The 13,992-nt window shown below is 46.4% G+C and overlaps 1 protein-coding gene across 2 annotated transcripts in view; it reads left to right on the top strand.

Moving 5' to 3' along the window:
• Positions 1-4,160, top strand: part of GALM (galactose mutarotase) — a 47,729-nt gene extending 43,569 nt beyond the window's left edge. Inside the window, exons 4-6 of one of the 2 annotated variants that reach the window (XM_080684809.1) lie at positions 644-785; positions 2,165-2,339; positions 3,932-4,160. In XM_080684809.1, coding sequence (XP_080540935.1) covers positions 644-785; positions 2,165-2,339; positions 3,932-4,009 — 395 coding nt within the window. In that variant the 3' untranslated portion in view covers positions 4,010-4,160. The remainder of the gene's footprint in view (positions 1-643; positions 786-2,164; positions 2,340-3,931) is intronic. The other variant, XM_080684808.1, reaches the window with a different exon arrangement.
• The last annotated feature ends 9,832 nt before the right edge of the window (positions 4,161-13,992 follow it).

The raw sequence follows: 13,992 nt of genomic DNA, 5'->3' as shown, positions 1-13,992 counted from the left end.
GGAAGGGAGAGGGATAGAGAGCTAGAAACATCGATGAGAGAGAAACATCGATCAGCTGCCTCCTGCACACTCCCCACTGGGGATGTGCCCGCAACCACAGTACATGCCCTTGACCGGAATCGAACCTGGGACCCTTGAGTCCGCAGGCCGACGCTCTATCCACTGAGCCAAACCGGTTTCGGCCACAATGGGTTCTTAAACTGGACCGGAGGGCCGGAACAAAAGCATGGATGGAGTGTTTGTGTAAACTAATATAAATTCAAAGTAAAGGAGCGGAGGGGAGAGCAAGAGAACCGGATAGAACAGCCGGATCTGGCCCGCAGGCTGTAGTTTGCCCAAGGCTGGAGAACAACCATCACCCCCTATCCAACTTAGCCCATAATGGAAATTATGCATCTCCTTATTATTTTTATTTCTTCCACATGTGAATGATTCTGAATGTTACGACCACTGCCTTTGCAATCAGTAGCATCTTACAAATTTTAAAAATCGAATAATTCATCCTCCTTCGTAGGATCTGGACCCCCATCTCCTTTACAAATCGAAATGAAGGCAGAGAGGGGGAACCTGTGTGCCTTCAGGACACGGGCATGAACATTTGATTTGGGCACTTATCCCCCTTTTCCCTGCCTCCTCCCACCAGGAGAAGTTACTCCAGTGCAAGGAACCGCATTTGACCTGAGGAAGCCAGTGGCGCTTGGGAAGCACCTGCAGGACTTCCACATCGGTGGCTTTGACCACAATTTCTGCCTGAAGGGCTTGAAGGAAAAGCACTTTTGTGCGAGGTAGGTACTTTCCACTTCCTGCCGCTGCAGGGAAGAGGAGATAGCAACCCCTACTTGGGGAGCTTTTCCTCTGGCCACATCAATACCATTTACTACGCTACAGGGACCAAATACCACATCCCATGTCTTTTCAAAGCTTATATTCCACGGGTGAGCTCTGCAGAGCTTTCCCACCCCTCCCCCCACCCACATGCCATCATCCCTGCCCCTGCAGGCATCCCGCCTCTCTGCCCCCACTCTCCAGCTCCGCCTGTTCTTTAAGGCCCCGTTTTTCTTAGAAGCCCCAATTCCCCCCAAGTGAAGCCCCTTCTGCCTTCCCTGAATTCCCAGAGCCCTCTGTGCTCCCTTGACTTGTGATTTTGCTCTGCCCACGTCCATGCAAGGTTGGAGACTGACTTCCACTCAGCCCCAGAGGCAGTGTGCGCACACCCTCCTCGCTAACCCTGAGCCCCGTCTGCCAGCTCAGCTTCGCGAATCCCTGCCTCTGCCTCATGCCATGCTCGCCACTAGCAAATGATCCATGAGTGTTTGTAGAACGAGTGGATTTTCAATATGAGAAAACGATCCAAACTCTAAGAGAAAGAGAACTTAAAAAGCCTGCTTGCCCACAGAGGCCCAGCCCCAAGGTCCCAGCTGTGTTCTTTCAGCTCAAGCCTGCTTTTCTCCTCTGGGCCCACTGCTCACTCCTCCCGTCCTGCCCGCACCCGAGGAGACCCTGCCTTCTCTCCAAACCGCCTCTTCCCAAAACTCTTTCCCTTTGACTTTCTGGTGGACTACATATGTAGGGACGTTTTACTTCTCAGAGAGACTGGGAGGCCCAGGCTTTCTTTACAGAGACCAGGTGGGTACTCACCTCTGTAGAGCCTGGTTTGGAAACAGAAGAAAACAGTGACGCTAGCAGAAACCCCAGCAGATGTTGTAGGGGAGAGCTGACTGAAGGGCACAGCCCGCTCTGGTCCAGGGAGGAAAGTGTGTCTTCCAAAAAACAGCTGGTTGTTTCGCTCCAGCTCTTTATGAGAAAGAATCCCAGCCCCTTCAGGACCCTAAAACCCTAAAATTGCCTCTCTCCAACCTGGCTGCCCCCAACACACACACACACACACACACACACACACACACACACACACGCACACATCTGGCTGGGGTGAACCTGTTTTGTCCTTCCCCAGAGAAACCAAAATCAGAGTGAGAAGTTGCTATTGAGGATCCTCAAAACCACCTTCTAATGCCTCACCTAGGAGGCTGTGAGAATTTCCCATGATGCTGTTACTCCCTGTCTCCTCCATATATCTTGTCCCGGCTCTGTGACTGGTTCCAATCCCTATTTCAAAGCGGCTTTCCCAGCTTCTGCCTGTCCCTATATGTGGCTTTATCCCCAGGGTCCATCATGCTGGAAGCGGGCGGGTTCTGGATGTGTACACCACCCAGCCCGGAGTCCAGTTTTACACGGGCAACTTCCTGGACGGCACACTGAAAGGCAAGAGTGGAGCAGTCTATCCCAGGCACTCTGGTTTCTGCCTCGAGACCCAGAACTGGCCCGATGCAGTCAATCAGGTAAAGCTACAGGTTGGCCTGTTAGAGGGGTGGTGTGTCCAAGGTCACACTGTAGGACAGAGGTCATGACTCAGGTCTGTGTGAGTCAAAAGTCCATGTGTGTTCTCTTCTCCAAGTCATGATAAACACAGGAAACACTTAGCCAAGTTACTAGTATGGCATTTACATGTTTTAAAAAATATCTCTTATTTTGTACCTTCAAAGCCTTTATTCAGTTTAATGTTTCTCATCAATACCTACTCATTTTGTACAACCACACTTTTAAGGCGATCCTTCATGTCTTCTCTTCCTATTTGCTTCCTCATAACTTTTTCTAGCTATTTCCTGGAGTAGTTAATGCTTTGCAAAGCACCTGCCTATGATAAGATGCATGTAGCTTGCACCAGAGTATAAATCAACACACTGCTTCCTTCAAGAAAGTCTTGCTGCTACAAAGTGTGCTTATGATGTAGTTGATTTTCATTCTGGCTCAAATTCTTTATCTCATGGGAAACCAAAATAAACAGTTCTTTTTTTAAAAGTATATATGTATATATATATATATATATACACTTCATATATCTTACCTAATAATAGAGAAACATGTAAATTGACCATACCTCCGCTATGCCCACAGCCAATCAGAGTGTGTATGCAAATTAACCCAACAAAGATGGAGGTTAATTTGCATACATACCTGGGTCCCAGGAACCTCCTCAGCACCCAGGTCACTCCCAGCCAGCCATCGGAGGGGCGGGGGCGGGGGGGCAGCCCTTCCTAAGCCTAAAGCCTGGGGCAGAGGCTTTAGGCTTGGGCAGGGGCAGAGCCTGGGATCAGAGGGAAGAGGGAAAAATCAATGGAAACATATCCTCAGGTGAGGATAAAAAGAAAAGTAAAGAAAGAAATGTCATATCCTATGAAAGACACATCTTGAAAATGCCTAAAGAAAGTTGTCATTTTTTTCATGGTGAAGGGACTGGAGTCCGTGTTGATGAAAATACCTTGGTGGCTGCGGTGACTGGCAGTAGCTGCAGCAGCGGGGTGATGGGGCTGGCACCTTCCCCTGATCAGCCCGGTCACCTCCCGCAAAGGGAGGCCAGATTGCAGCTTAGGTCCGCTTCCAAAATTTTTAAATAAATAATAAATCAGTAAGACATCCCCCGAGGGCTCCCAGTATGTGAGAGGGGGCAGGCTGGGCTGAGGGGCCCCTCCCCAGTGCTCGAATTTTGTGCACTGGGCCCCTAGTTTATATATATATATATATATATATATATATATATATATATATATATATATATATATATATTTTTTTTTTTTTTTTTAAATTTCAGAGAGGAAAGGAGAGGGAGAGAGAGATAGAATAGAAACATCAATGATGAGAGAGAATGATCAATCGGCTGCCTCCTGCACGCCCCACACAGGGGATGGAGCCCGCAACCTAGGCATGTGCCCTGACTGGGAATTGAACTGTGACCTCCTGGTTCTTAGGTGGATGCTCAACCACTGAGCCACGCTGGCCAGACAATAGTAAACAGTTCTTTCATTGCCGATGGACTGGGTAAGGGTGCAGTCTGGGCTGGCAAGGTATAACCTGTGTGTTTTCCCCTTCACAGCCCCACTTCCCTCCTGTGCTGCTGAGGCCTGGTGAGGAGTACGACCATACCACCTGGTTCAAGTTTTCTGTGGCTTAAGGAAGTGTGAAGACCTGACCTGCTCCAGGCCGGGCTGGGAGCCCTTCAGCAGCCTGTCTCCTATTCAGAGATGAGATGACGATTAGAGGCTTTAAAAGTGATCCTGTGAATTAAAATCATACAAATGGAAGCTGTCATGACAGCCACTCTGAATATTGATCGCCTTTCCAATGACTGGCTCTAATAATCAGCTCTATTCTCTGTGTAGTTAAGAGAACCCACGACCACACATCATCCAAGCCCTAACCCTAGCCCAGACCCCACGCTGTGGGCTCCATCTCTCCCCCCGCCTTTCTTTTCTACTTTTCACCCCTCCTTTCTTTGAGCCGACACTCATTCCTTTTCTTTTTCTTCCTCCTCTACCTCAAACTACCTTGCCCTTGAGCATCACTTTGGAGTTCTCAGAGGTCACATTTGTTCATTCAACATGCTGGCAGGTGCACCTCTCTGCCCTGAGTAGATGATTGACGAGTGAGGGAGCTGAGGCTTAAAGAAGCTAAATGACCATCTAAAGCAGGCATCCTCAAACTACGGCCCGCGGGCCACATGCGGCTCGCCGAGGACATTTATCCGGCCCGCCGGGTGCCGCTGCCTGTCCTGCTTAGCAGCCGACTCGTCCCGGGCCCACAGTGCGCATAGGAGTTTGTTATAGGTTTTTTTTTAAGCTTTAGTCCGGCCCTCCAACGGTTTGAGAGACAGTGAACTGGCCCCCTGTTTAAAAAGTTTGAGGACCCCTGAAAGGCCCACAGCCAGGAACCATTTTAGCCAGAACTCGAGCTCAGTCATGTGAATTCAAGTCCCCTTCTTCCCTCCTCTTCTATCTGCCAGAGCATTCCACTGCTCATGGGCAAAGCAGGGTCTGACCCTTTTCTCTTAGAGCCAGCCTTTCTTCCCAGATTCACGTTTGTAAAAAGCGTTATTCTGAGTGAGTAACTGTCTCTGAGCCTTAGGAGTGGTGTGACTTAAAGAACCTGTCATTTTGATCCTCTGCCTTCGAAGTTAACTGAGGAAGCGCAGCCCAGCCACAGTATGGAAGAAAGGAAGCAGAGTCAGGAGCTATGCCCAGGGGAGGAGGGCCTTACCTGAGGACTGCACATGGCACCTGGAACAGATGGTATATGATGTACATGAGGCTGGGGCTCCCTCTTTTCCTGAAGAGTTGAATCATCTGTGATGGCTTTGGGTTGATGGTTTTTAAAGAAATGTACCTTTTATATACTAGCAATCAATTGCATTTTTCCCCCCAAATATATTTTTATTGATTTTAGAGAGGAAGGGAGAGGGAAAGAGAGATAGAAACATCAGTGATGAGAGAGAATCATTGATTGGCTGCCTCCTGTTCACCCCCTACGGGGGATTGAGCCTGCAACCTCGGCACGTGACCCTGACCAGAACTGAACCCAGTACCCTTCAGCCCACAGGCCGATGCTCTACCCACTGAGCCAAATTGGCTAGGGCTCAATTGAAATTTTGAAAAAGCTCTACACTGCCCAGCCGGTGTGGCTCAGTGGTTGAGAGTCGTCCTACGAACCAGAAGGTCAGGGTTTGATTCCCGGTCAGGGCATATGCCCAGGTTGTGGGCTTGATCCTTGGTGTGGGGCATGCAGGAGGCAGCCAATCAATGATTCTCTATCATTACTGATGTTTTTCTCTCTCCCTTCTCCCTTCCTCTGAAGTCAATTAAAAATTTTTTTTAATAAATAATAGATAAAAATAAAAAGCCCTGTACCTTCAAAGACTTCAGTTTCTTCACTTACCTTCAAATTGTGCATAGACCAAGTATATGGTGTGTTCTGGGTTCTACTATGCTCTCCAATACGAGCCCCAGCATCTTCCTAGAGGAAAGCTACCTAACTGGCAGCCTATTGAGCTCCCCATACTTCCCCTTTCTCAGCAACCACAATAAACCAAAGAGAGGGTTTACTTTTTACTTCACTTCAGCATAGATTTTCTTGCACACAGTTCTCTTCTGGGTCTTTTAAGGGAAGCAAGAGGTGATGTCTGAGATGTAGTGCGTTCCCTCAGGGATATCACCGTCTCTGGGAGAGACAAGACCAATAGCAATTTGATGATGTAGAATTGCACTGCCAAGCCTGGAGCCCTGAACTAATACTAACTTTGCTTCTGGCATTTACTACAAGGGCAAACAATCTAATGTCACTTGGCCTCTGTTTTCTCGCAAGGCAAAGTACTTTGTTTTTCTCTGTTCTGAAAATAGAATTGTTTTTACCAGAAGCCTAGCCTAGAGTAGCCCAAATAAGGATATTCAACTTTAGAGCAGCTGAAAGAAATGACTGGTATTTTAATTAATTGTGTTTATGAAAGGCAATAAAGAGGCAAAGTTTGATTGTCAAGCTATAAGTCTGATGAAAGTAAAATTTTAGAGAAATTAATCTTTTGTGGCGGCAACCAGTCTATTCTTTTTCGTGAAACGCACACATAAAAGAGAACTTTAATGTGCCTGAGAAAAGACATCGCATAGTTATGAGGCATGTTGAGTATGGCATGTGAACATAATTGTATTTTATGATGAAATCACTGAAGGTGTCAGCAAGAAACAATTTTACAATCTAACAACTGGACACTTCGTTCGTATGGAGCGGTGAGAACTAACGTGGTATTTGATATGAAAAACATCATGTAACTACAGCATGCAAGCCTTATTGAAAATGCAAATATCCACTAAACTGCCACCTACACCACCCTCCAGGGCCCTAGGAATCCAAGCCTTCCTTACCACACACCCCTACCCATAACCACATTAGTACTTTATTGTTCTGGGTTCTGACCCTTCACAGGTGAGGGAATCATTGAGTCAGCTCAATGATCTGTGAAATCCTATTTCAAATTCATAGGACAATAAGTTCTTATCATTAGCTGTGGGATTTTGATTATTCCAATTTCTACTCATTTTGTCTAACAGGAAAGATGTAATATTAAATAATTGTGCAAACACTGCTGTAAAGACTAAACTAAGATGGCATGATTTAGAGGTTGAACTGTTGTGACTGTTCAGTGACCAATGTCAGTCAAACCTCAGCTGAGTAAAGAAAGTTAGTGTCAATGAATTAATAAGTGGATAGTTTGTGAAAAGTAGAACATGAAAAAATACAGGACTATCAGAAGACAGGAAGCACAGCATATACCCAGGTCCCATTATCAATCATAACCATTTTAAATAATTGGATCACCAGTTTGCAAGGGACTATTTGAACAGTTTTGACAGGAATGCAATCCTTTTCCAATCAAGGTATTTATCTTCTCCCTCTAAGTTCCAACTTCTCCAATCCAATTACTCCAATCGTAAGTCTCAGATGCTTTGGGTAGCACTTTAAAATATATTTTTATTGATTTCAGAGAGGAAGGGAGAGGGAGAGATAGAATCATCAATGATGAGAATCATTGATTGGCTCTTCCTGTATGCTCCCCACTGGGGATCCAGCCTCCAACATGGACATGCCCCCTTGACCGGAATCAACCCCGGGACCCTTCAGCCCATAGGCAGATGCTCTATCCACTGAGCCAAACCAGCTAGGGCTGGGTAGCACTTGACCTGTAGCCAAGTAAGATGCTCAGCAAATCCTCCCCTCAAAAAAGCAACTATTATGCTGGGTGGGTGGAAACTGACAAAACAATTTTGCTGCTCTAGAAACTGACCAAAAACACAACAATCTGAGATGTGTTTACGTTTGAAAAACTGAACTTGGGGTGGGAGCCGTGGGAAACTGGTGCTCTTGCCTGGGGCTGCTTCCATTCCCCTTACTTTCCCAGCTCAGTCCTGTGGAGGTCCTGCCAAGGCAAAACAAAACAGGAGAACCAGCAGGTTGCTGTGGTCCATGCGGAGCTCCCTCCCTTTGGAGTTGTGGGTTACACCCATGTCCAAACACTTCATCAGTACAAGGGAAGTAATGGCCTCTGTGCTACGGGAGCACGGAGGACCCACGGCTGTTAGCCTGACGTTGCAATCACGATTGCAGCAAGCACAGTCTGCCTAATCGTGCTGCGCACGTGCACAGAAGAGACCAGAGAGGGTCCAAGCTATTCACACACTCCCGGCCAACTCTCGGGCTGCATGCATGTGCAGAGAAAATCAAGAGGGGCTGAGCAAAAAGTAAAAGCCAGGAGGGACTTGAGAACAGCCTAGACACGGAATTCACTATCTACACACAGATCCATCAGGAGAGGCGGAAAACTGACTGGTTTAGGTGTTTCTGTCCAGTTTAATGGCTGACCACTAACCTATGTAGACACAGGGCAACCCCCTCGAAAGCTGGGCTTAAAAATAAACACAGGCCCTAACCGGTTTGGCTCAGTGGATAGAGCGTCAGCCTACGGACTGAAGGATCCCAGGTTCGATTCCAGTCAAGGGCATGTACCTTGGTTGCAGGCACATCCCCAGTGGGGGGTGTGCAGGAGGCAGCTGATCGACGTTTCTCTCTCATCGATGTTTCTGACTCTCTATCCCTCTCCCTTCCTCTCTGTAAAAAAATCAATAAAATATATTTTAAAAAAATAAAAATAAAAATAAACACAGGATTTTAAAAAACGACCAAAATACTAAATAGAGATTATAAGAAGAATCAAGGGAAATCCTGAGGTTGAAACATACAACAAATGAAAAGTTCACTAGAGAGGCTCAGAAGCAGATTCAAGATGGCAGAAGAAAAAATAAGAACTTGATGATAGATTAATAGAAATTGTTTTAATTTGAAAAAGTGAGAAGAGATTGAAGGAAATGGAAAAGAACCTCAGACACATGTGGGACTACATCAAGTACATCAGCATATATGTAATGGGAGTCCAAAAAGGAGAGGAAAGGGACAGAAAATATTTCAAAAAATAATTTTGGGGGGAAAAACTCCCCAAATTTGATGAAAACCATCAATCTATATATCCAAGACGCTCAACAACCTCCAGAGAAAATTTGAAAGCAACAGAAAAATAACTTATCAGGCCCTAGCTCGTTTGGCTCAGTGGATAGAGCACTGGCCTGCGGGCTGAAGGGTCCCAGGTTTGATTCTGGCCAAGAGCACATGCCTGGGTTGTGGGCCCAATCCCCAGTGGGGGTGGGGTGGGAGGCAACCAATCAATGATTCTCTCACATCATTGATGTTTCTATCTCTCCTCCCTTCCTCTCTGAAATAAAAAAACAAAACAACAAAAACTCATCAGTACAGGGACCATCAATACAATTAACATGTGACTTCTCATCTCAAGCAATAGAGTCCAGGAGGCAATAGAAGGACATAATCAATGTGCTTAAAAACCAGAGATTCCATATCATCCAAAAATGCCCCTCAAAAGTGAAAGTGGAAAAGAAACCATCAACAAACAACAAGAAACCCCACTGTATGGGAGAACGTATTTGCAAATGTTATCACTGATAAAGGTTTAATCTCCAACATCTACAGGCAGCTTATACAACTTAATAAAAGGAAGATAAATGATCCAGTAAAAAAATGGGCAACGGACCTAAATAGAATCTTTTCTAAAGAAGACAGAAGGAAGGCCAAGAGACACATGAAAACATGCTCAAAGTCACTAATTATCCGAGAGATGCAAATCAAAACGACAATGCGATACCATCTCACACCTGTCAGAATGGCTATCATCAACAAAGCAACAAACGACAAGTGTTGGCGAGGATGTGGAGAAAAAGGAACCCTCGTGCACTGCTGGTGGGAATGCAGACTGGTGTAGCCACTGTGGAGAACATTATGGAGTTTCCTCAAAAAACTGAAAATGGAACTCCCATTTGACCCAGTAATCCCACTCCTAGGAATATATCCTAAGAAACTAGAAACACCAGTCAGAAAGGATATATGCACCCCTATGTTCATAGCAGCACAATTTGCAATAGCTAAGATTTGGAAACAGCCTAGGTGCCCGTCAGCAGATGACTGGATCAGAAAACTATGGTACATCTACACAATGGAATACTATGCTGCCATAAAAAAGAAGGAATTATTACCATTTGTAGGCACCTGGATGGAATTAGAGAACATTATGCGGAGTGAAATAAGCCAGTCAATGAAAGAAAAATACCACATGATCTCACTCATTTGGGGATAATGAAAAACAGTATAAACTGATGAACAAAAAGATAGGTACAGAGGCAGTAAAGCATCAAACAGACTGTCAAATTGCATCGGTAAGGTTAGGGAGAGGTGGGGGAAATAAGAGATCAACCGAAGGACTTATATGCATGCATATAAGAGTAACCAACGGATGCAAAACATTGGGGGGTGAGGGCATGTATGGGAGTGGGGTGGGGGGGACAATGGTAAGATATGTACACATATAATACCTTAATAAAAATTTTTTTTAAAAAAGTGAAAGTGGAAAAAAACCCACACATTTCCAAATAAACAAAGAATGAGAGAATTCATTGCTAGCAGACCTGTCTTACAACAAATACTAGAGGAAGTCCTATATGTGAAAGGAAATTAAGATGGTAACTTGAATCCATGGAAATAAATAATATCAGAAGTGATAAATATGAATTAATAAAAAGTTTATTTTCTTATTTCTTTAAAAGACATAAGATTGAATAAAGGTATAATTATAACATGGTATCACTGAGTTTATAATACAAAATATAGAGCAGCCCTGGCTGGTTTGGCTCAGTGGATGGAGCATTAGCCTGCGGACTAAAGGGTCCCAGGTTCGATTCCCGTCTAGGGCACATGCCCAGGTTGCAGTCTCGATCCCCAGCAGGGGGCGTGTGGGAGGCAGCCGATCAATGATTCTCTCTTATCGTTGATGTTTCTATCTCTCTCTCCCTCTGCCTTTCTCTCTGAAAACAATAAAAGTGTATTTTAAAAAATAGAGAAAGCACAAGGGAGGAAAGTTCAGAAAAAAATATATACTGGAGCAAAATTTCTGTATTTTATTGAAATATTAATCCAAAATAGACTGTAATAAATTAAGATGCAGCTAGTAAGGACATAATAAAAATAAAGTAAAAAAAATCAAAGAGCTAAAATGATACACTAAAAGATATTTTTTATAAAAGAAGGCAGTTTAAGGAAGCGAAAAAAAAGAAACAGAAAACAACAAAATGACAACTATAAATCCAACCGTATTAAATACCCCCGAAAACATTTTGCTAGACTGAATTAAAAAGCAAGATCTAGTAACTAACTATATACACCTATATTCACCAATAAGCTGAAACGGATGGAAAAGATATACCATACAAACAGTAATCATTGTAGAGTTGGAGTGGCTATTTTAATATCAGACAAAATAGACTTTAAAACAAGAAATATTACTAGTCAGATATTTTATAATGATAAAAGCATCAACACATCAGATTTAACAGTTGTTAGATATGCACCTAATAGAAGCAATAATTATGACCAGAGGCCATGCCTGGAGTAGCACTGGTGTTGGGCATAACCCAATAGTTCTGGTAAATACTGCTCCAAATATCCTGAACAGAACAATAACTTTTTTTCCCAGATGACTATTTCTCTGAGCACAGTGACCTCTACTGGTACCAATATAAACAGAAATGCAGATTCTGCCTTTTTTCATAGGAAGGTTTCATTCCAAGCTAGGGTTATTTGGTTAGAGAAAGGATCCGAGAATCCTGGAGGACACAGCCATAGAACCCAGCTTTGAATCACATGTGAGTGCTGCTAACTTTATTATAATCACCAGGGGAGGTTTTTGGATCTTAATGCCTAGGCTTCACCCTCAGCAATTTTGGTTTCATTAGGTTTTAAAGCTCCTTGGTTCCTAATATAACTAGGAATGAGAACCACTGCCCTAGAGTAAAAGCTTTCCCCATTATTGTCTCATAACATTCACGAATATTCAAGTGCATAAATGTGTTCAGCTAGAATTTGCTTCCTGGCTTCATGAAGCGCTTCCTTAAGAATGAGTCACAGAGAAACAATCTTCCCAGACTAACAAAAGTATGTCTTGGTAAGGCCCTGCAAACCCTATCAATAATCCTGGCACTGAAGTCTTCAGAGATTATTTTGAAGATTGTAAATAGGTGAAGATACATGTCTAAACCAGGGGTTGGCAAACATCCTATCTAATAAAGAGGGAATATGCAAATTGACCATCACTCCATCACAAAGATGGCTGCACCCACAGCTGAAGCCAAGTTCCCATAAGGAGCCTTAACGAGCAATCAGCAGGGACCTGAGGCCACACCCTCACCTGCCCCCTGCCCTGGCATCAGGCTGGGGGACCTCAGGCTGAGCCTCCTGCCTCGGCACCAAGGCCAGGGGACCTGAGGCTGCTCCCCCTGCCCCAGCGCCAGGCCAGGGGACCTCAGGCCATGCCCCCACCAGGTGGGGCTTGACAGGGGACTTCAGGCTGCACCCTCCACCCTGGCACCAGGCCAGCGGACCTCAGGCTGCACCCTCCGCCCCAGCACCAGGCCAGGGGACCTGAGGCTGTGCCCCCCTGCCTGGCAGGGCTTGACAGGGGACCTCAGGCCGTGCTCCCCACCCAGCGGGGCTTGACAGGGGACATCAAGGTGCACCCCCAGTGCTGGGTCAGGGGAACTCAGGCCATGCCCCCCGCCCGCCAGCAGGGCTTGACGGGGGACCTGAGGCTGCGCCCCCCTGCCAGTGGGGCTTGACAGGGGACCTGAGGCTGCGCCCCCCCCCCACCCAGCGGGGCTTGATAGGGGACCTCAGGCCATGCCCCCCACATGGCGGGGCTTGATGGGGGACCTGAGGCTGTGCCCCCCTGCCAGTGGGGCTTGACAGGGGACCTGAGGTTGCGCCTTCCCCGCCCAGCAGGGCTTAATAGGGGACCTCAGGCCATGCCCCCCACATGGCGGGGCTTGACGGGGGACCTCAAGACATGCCCCATGCCCCATCTGGGGGACCTCAGGCCACGCCCCCATCCTGGCACCAGGCCAGGGGACCTGAGGCTACGCCCCCTGCCTGGTGGGGCTTGACAAGGGTGGGACTGGCTGGGTCTGGATCTAGCCCAATGGGGGGCGGGCAGCCAGGTCTGGGTCTCACGCGATTTTGAGGCGAATGTGGGTGAGCAGGGACTTGACTCTAGGTCCATCTTTTTTTTTTTTTTTTTAATATATTTTATTGATTTTTTACAGAGAGGAAGAGAGAGGGATAGAGAGTCAGAAACATCGATGAGAGAGAAACATCGATCAGCTGCCTCCTGCACACCTCCTACTGGGGATGTGCCCGCAACCAAGGTACATGCTCTTGACCGGAATCGAACCTGGGACCCTTCAGTCCTCAGGCCGACGCTCTATCCACTGAGCCAAACCAGTCAGGGCATAGGTCCCTCTTTTAATGTGCACGAATTTCATGCACTGGGCCACTAGTCCTATCTAATAAAGAGAGAATATGCTAATTGACCATCACTCCATCACAAAGATGGCTGCATCCACAGCTGAAGCCAAATTCCCTTATATAAGGAGCCTTTTTTTTTATATATATATATATATATATTTAAATATATTTTATTGATTTTTTACAGAGAGGAAGGGAGAGGGAGAGAGAGTTAGAAACATCGATGAGAGAGAAACATCGATCAGCTGCCTCCTGCACACCCCCTACTGGGGATGTGCCCGCAACCAAGGTACATGCCCTTGACCGGAATCGAACCTGGGACCCTTGAGTCCGCAGACCGACGCTCTATCCACTGAGCCAAACCGGTTAGGATATAAGGAGCCTTAACGAGCAATCAGCAGGGACCTGAGGCTATGCCCTCCCCTTCCCCTGTAGGGCTTGACAGGGGACCTCAGGCCACATCCCCCACCCAGCAGGGCTTGACAGGGGACTTCAGGCTGCGCCCCCCACCCAGTAGGGCTTGACAGGGGACCTCAGGCCACACTCCCCACCCTGGTGTCAGGCTGGGAGACCTCAGGCCATGCCCCCCCGCCCGGCAGAGCTTGACAGGGAACCTCAAGGTGCACTTCCCGTCCTGGTGCTGGGCTAGGGGACCTCTGGCTGCTCCCCTAGCCTGAGCTGCCAGGCTAGGGTCCT

The sequence above is a fragment of the Plecotus auritus genome (assembly GCF_963455305.1).
Source record: "Plecotus auritus genome assembly, chromosome: 8".
NCBI classification, from domain to species: domain Eukaryota; kingdom Metazoa; phylum Chordata; class Mammalia; order Chiroptera; family Vespertilionidae; genus Plecotus; species Plecotus auritus.
This window is presented reverse-complemented; position numbering and strand designations above follow the sequence as displayed.